Raw genomic sequence first — 6,252 nt, forward strand, 5'->3', positions numbered from 1 at the left:
ACACCCCTTTTAAGACATTTCTGGATCCGCCATGGCAAAAAATAACAGACAGTAATCGATATAGTGTCGATCTGCTTGTGGATAAGAACACTCAGAAACCGGTCACCGTTACAACCAGCAGTTTGATTAAAATATACACTGTTACCTATATATAAAACAATGTGACTTACTTATAAAGAAATTATTGTCAAGTTATATCGGACTCTATAGAAAATAGAAACCTTATGAATATTTTCCATTATGTTTTGATAGTGATTTTGTGCATTAACGGTGTTTTATTTTCCTTCTTACTTTCATTTTTAGGATCGAAACAAGGATTCTTTCAACAAAAAAATACAATGAATATGTTTGACCTACTCATCATTATCATCTTTAGCACTATACTTCCTTGCGTGATTTATTTATTTATTTTATTTTTGAAAAAAAAATAAAACTTAGCTTAGACTAACTATATAACTGTGTGCAGCATGTTACAATGGCGGATCTAGGAATTAGAAATGGGGCCCAGGGAGGAACTTTCACAGATGGAGATATAGACCACCTCAGCCTCACCATGGTTGGGCTGAGGTAAGACAATTTATGAGTATATCACATCAGGATGGTTGGAAATGGCACTTTCAGACTAAATTTGAGATAATTTCATTTTATTTTCCACTTTCTTTATAATCGTAGGGGGCCCGGACCGACTGGGCCTCTGAATCCACTAATGTGTTCAGTGGGTAGCTTGCTCAGGTTGGACTACGTTAACGATGTCTTTATTTACCGTACTTGCTACAATTTCATTTCGTAAATTACTGAAGGAGTCGAGTGTGGTGCTTTGGTGGGCCTTAGTAACTTGAAAAAGGTCTTGTTTCCAAATAGAAAGTTTCTGGGTATTTAATTACTGTATAATCATCTTAAAGAAATATTGTATAACGATTTTTGGACAGAATCACGGACAAATAATTATTATATCGTAATTTCGAATTGGTACTAGTATTGACAAACACGATCAAAATGCAACAGATATGCTGTAGAATTCGGACAATATTGGATGTTGTTAGATTGTGCTAACTAGGTGTACGTTCTTTTTTGATGGTCCAATCAAGCAATGAAACATTACAACATTACACGACGTTTCACCGGTTTTCTACCGACATTCTCAAGTGAATGTCGTGAAAATATAATGTGCAAATATAAATAATATTTTTTGTCATCATCAAAATATAACGTATACCGTTGCATGATGAGATGGTGCGCTTGAGAAATAGCATTGTGGATAAAACTACAACGCGATTTAACCAGTAAAAAGCGGTTCGTACTGAGCTCATACTAGCACCGTTGTACTTAGGCCCTATAAAAAACATTATTAGTTTATCACCCTATCTGGGCAGGAAAAGTGATGAGGGAGGGAGGTTTTTTTTTTTAAATGTTTTATTTTGCTAAAGCCAAATATCACCCTTGGGTTGTTTGCTGGTGCATTGATATTCAAAGTAAAACATGATTTAGATAAAGCAAACAATATCTACTACTATTTAATAAAATAAATGAAAAACAAATATTAAATAAAATAATTTAAAAAAAATTCCAATTTTTTTTTTTTTTTTCCCCAATTTTTTTTTCCAGTACCATAAAAGACATGCGCGCGAGGGTGATAAACTAATGATTTTTTTATTGGGCCTTATGTCAGCATATTCAAGAATAAACGAATTGTTTTATCACGCTTTATTTTAAGTTCCCATTATCTTAAAGTTGAGACTGGTAGATAGTTTAGAATAGAAACTAATAAAAGAATAGGCATATGTAAGGGTAAGGAAGGTGTGCAACCTGAGCATCATATTTTATTTGTATAGTAAACTGTTTTTCCGCAACAACTGATGTCCCATATTGTTATGAAGGCAATGTACATTTTCCAAATGCAAAACGTATTTATTCCTGTTATCGAGGGTTTTATGTACACTTTGTGGTCAATAAAGAATAAAATCAAATATTAAGTAGTGGATCCAAATGAATTCTTTCAATGAATTTAAGACATTGCTTGTGTTGAGCTAATCCAACTAAAAATAAATATCCTTGGAGCTGAGTTAAATATATTTTTAGATATTTTTATTCAGTTAAACTGGTTACTTTGAAGACCAACAAAAGAAGAAAAATATTTTTCGCATTATCCATACATTCTTTGCACAGAACCTATCAGTTAACAGTAAATTTAGGGAGTCTTGTAGACTAGTTTCATTGAAGTTTATTTTATGATACTATTAAATGAAAAATTTAAATTGTAATGGAAATGGTAATAGACTTATATGGCGCATTGCACAATTTAAAATCGTCTTTAAAACCTGAAACCCAACACATAAGTGTTTCTAAAACTAACAACTACCTCAAATCGGGAATGTTTTATTTGAAATTTTAGGTTTTCTTTTTTATCAGATTTTATACGCATATACTTTAAAGCCTAGCGTCAACGTGAATGGCGATCATAGGATCATCACTAGAGTTACTAATGTCGAAATAGGCTCTGCCATCAGCGTACACTGTGATCGTGGGGCCGGTGCATTTACTACCAGTGTAGTCACCAGAGATCACATCGCAGTAGGTTCCAGCAGGTAGACCAGTGGACAACCATTCTTTAATTCTATAAGAATCATTATTAATGACCAAGAATGCCTTATTCCCTCTGCTAAACGCAATCGCTTGGTTATCGTTATCCCACCAATTGTTAACATCGGTACCCTCCGCCACATTCCTGAATTTAACCATGTTTTTAATCTGCCGCCATCTGTGTTCGCAAACCCACCCATTTCCACAAGTGTTGTCTGAATTAATGGTGACAGATTTTGTTTGGCCTTTGTAGGAGGATGGCGGTCCTTCGTCAGTGCCTGAGAAGAAGTAACTGCTCATGATACGTGGAAAGCCATATGGCCATGCCAGCATAAAGGCGTTTGCAAGTTTGTATGATTTTGGGGACTCGTGGGTAAGGACATGGCCTCCGCCACCGTGGCCTCGCTGGTTATCGTGGTTGTCAATAAAGACAAGTGCACTGCCGTCGTTCATTAAACCCCAAGCCTCACCAAAGTTACTTAAGTACTTGAGTTTGTCCTCTCCAACAAAGCAATCACCAAGTTTTAATCCGTAGTTGAATTCGGTGACACGACCTAAGCCGGTGTAGTCAGTAGCTTTGATTGCCTCACCACCTTGGTCTATCACCTCCTGGAAGATAAAAGGTCTTGAATACCTTTTGAACCATTTTGTGTTGAGGTCGTCTAACCGGTCGTAAATGATTTGGAGATCACCAGGCCACATATGTTTGCAGGCGTCAACGCGGAACCCAGCAACACCATATCCAATCAATGTGTTCATAAAGTCAACAATCTTACCACGCACGTACTCTTTACCCAACGCTAAGTCTGGGAGACCAACTAATCTACAATTACGGACTTGGTTCTGGTCGTTGTAGTCGTTTATAGAGCAAGCCAAGTTAAAGTCAAGACTGCTGTAAGGTACAGCTGGGAAACTGAGGGAGCTTGCACTGAAAGAACTTCCGTCTGAGCCAACCCCAGAGCCTACAGAATACAAAAACATTACACCAATAGATTATTGAAATGGTTAAAGTTATTATTTTACAATTGGTTACTAATTTACTTCAGATAGAACGGAAAAAATGACTGGCAATGACAGGCCACAAGTGGGACCGTCACCGTTGAATCTAAGCAACGTTTATCTAATGACAATAAAAATTACTGGTGTTTAAAGTCTGCATAAAAATAATAAAAATGACTACATCACATGTAATAATATTACATTTATACTCTTGTATTGTGTGGAAAGAGACAAAGGAACACGTCAATGGACAACGAGCGATTTCAAACCAGTGGCTTCGCTAGAATTTCCCTGACGACAGGGCAACATTACAGATAGGCAAAGCGAGAGAAGCTTGAATGTCAGGGGGATTGCAATGCTTCGCCGAGGGGTTGAGAGCTTGCATGCCCTTAAATATGCAGAATGTTTGGTAGGCCTGTGGTACAGTAGTTCTTCACGTATTTTTCCCGTTGACGGCGACGCGGCAGCGGCGCCGACAGCGGCGCCGACAGCGACTACCATAACGACAATAACAACTGACAACTCATAATCTATGATGCTGATAATAATAATGATGATGTTAACGACAGTGATGAGGATGAGGAACTTTCCTGTATTCTGAGAGTTCTGTAATGATCTCTGTAAGTATAGACATATGAAGATTATGACGACATAGCGGCTCGATTTAAAAGTATGGAGATAATGTAATTTTATAAAATACTTCCATTGAATCCAGGAAATTGAATATAGGTGGGAACCTATATGGTTTGGGCTATGGGACATTGGACAATGTTGAAAGCGAAATTAGCGTAATGAAACTCCTAATTAATATTCAGTAAATTAGTAGTAAGTTTGGTGGTGAGACCGAGTGTATCGACACGTACAGTTATATCCTACCATTGAAGACGAGAGATGCAGACATTAAAATAGAAGTATTTGGTATGGTATGTTGGAAGTTGACAAACGTCAAGTAGAACGACCTACTGGGGCAGTTGAATTACTCATTGGGGCTGATAATGCAAATCTGTTCCCGACTGTTCTAAAGACTGTAGATGAGCTTGCTTTGTGTGAAAGGCCATTCGGCCAGATGATCTTCGGAAAACACTCCATGTGCAGAAGTGAATCAAACTCAATCAACTTAACGCAAATTAAACAACAACCTGATTTTGACTTTTTAGATATCGAGAGCATTGGTGTTAGATGCAGTCCAAGGTTTGGAGGTTCTAAATGTGGTAATTGCCCCCTAGGAGCTAAGAGATACACCTTAAGAGAAGAAAGGGAGCTAAACTTAATAGACGGAGGGTTAACGCACAAGGATGGTAGGTGGCATGCACGCTACCCATGGATCTAAGACCCACACTAATCGTCGGATAACAGACCTGTAGCAGAAATCAAGCTAAAGTCCTAGAGAAAAAGCTGCTCAAAGATCAAACTGGTGCTATCTGCTATACATCCCAAATCGATGACATGGTGAATTATCGAAGTAGCTAGAGAGGTGAATGAAGATGAAATGAGACGGTATAAAGGTCCCGTGCACTACATTGCGCATCATGGTGTTCCCCAACCAGATAGCAAGAGCACTCCCTTGAGAATTGTTTTTAATATTAGCGCAAGTTATCATGGCCACATACTAAATGAATATTGAGGGAAGGGACCCGATCTGAACAATAAAATTCTAGCAGTGTTTCTGCGATTCCGACGAGACAATGTCGCATTGGTGGGTGATATCAAAAAGATGTATCATAGCGTTGGCATCTCGGAACTGGACCAACATACCCATCGCTTTTTATGGAGAAATATGGATGTGAACCAACCGATTCGCACGTATTGATACTTTAAAGAGTCTAGTGCATTTTATATATGCGGAATGATAATTGTAGTGTTATGAGGCTTATTTGGGACTCGCATTTTAAATTAGTGTAAGTTACAGTATATTATAATCAAGTTGATCCCTGAAAATGTTTCATCTCTAGTGGTTAGAACTTTTGACCAGAGTAACCATTGTTATACCACTGTGGTTATACTATGTAATACATTAGAGCGGAAGAGTCACCGAATGCATTAAGCATCATTGTGCCTCTATCGTCTGGGAAAAAATCACGTGCTTTGATAATGATGATGACTACTACGATCGCACAGTGTCAGCAACTGTAATCTGCCGTAGCAGTTAGGTAGGTGTACAACATCCGTAAAGCTTAGATTCCATAAAATCGCTACAAGCTTTCATCGACAGCATTTGGCGACGTTGATTGGTTGGTCGAATCAGTACGTGCGCCTTTCTGATCAGCTCAGACACTGCTACATATTGTAACGATTGCTATTTTATGGAAACCAGTGTTAATTTAAACCATTGAAACAATATTTAAATACAAACAAACAAATTTGTTTGATTTTATTTTTAATGTACATTTGTTTGGCAACATTTTAAATTGTACGTATTTTTTTTTTCTGTGAAAGGCCCCACTCGAAAGTGATTTAGCTCACCTTTGGGGTGCTCCTGTCTCATGTTCGTTTGTGTTCGTTCTTTTCTGTTTCTAATCGTGTAAAATTGAATGTTTCTGACACAAGTAAATTAAATGAAATTGAAATGAAAATTGTCAAACAGTGGATCTAGGCCTATATTCCAGTCAGTCAGGCTGATTTCTTTCTGGTCGTCTGTGAGATTACTTTATTGTTTGCCCCACAATTTATAGC

The 6,252-nt window shown here is 37.6% G+C and overlaps 1 protein-coding gene across 1 annotated transcript in view; it reads right to left on the reverse strand.

Annotated features, from left to right (window-relative positions):
• Positions 1–1,883: 1,883 nt before the first annotated feature.
• The window catches only part of LOC117103781 (pancreatic alpha-amylase-like), a 7,338-nt gene continuing 2,969 nt past the window's right edge, over positions 1,884–6,252 (reverse strand). The window contains exon 4 of the mRNA XM_033244400.1: positions 1,884–3,542. Within this exon, the coding sequence (XP_033100291.1) occupies positions 2,428–3,542 (1,115 nt within the window). The 3' untranslated portion in view covers positions 1,884–2,427. The remainder of the gene's footprint in view (positions 3,543–6,252) is intronic.

Source organism: Anneissia japonica, unplaced genomic scaffold (genome assembly GCF_011630105.1).
Source record: "Anneissia japonica isolate Jap-2015-1 unplaced genomic scaffold, ASM1163010v1 scaffold287718_len389476_cov179, whole genome shotgun sequence".
Classification (NCBI taxonomy): domain Eukaryota; kingdom Metazoa; phylum Echinodermata; class Crinoidea; order Comatulida; family Comatulidae; genus Anneissia; species Anneissia japonica.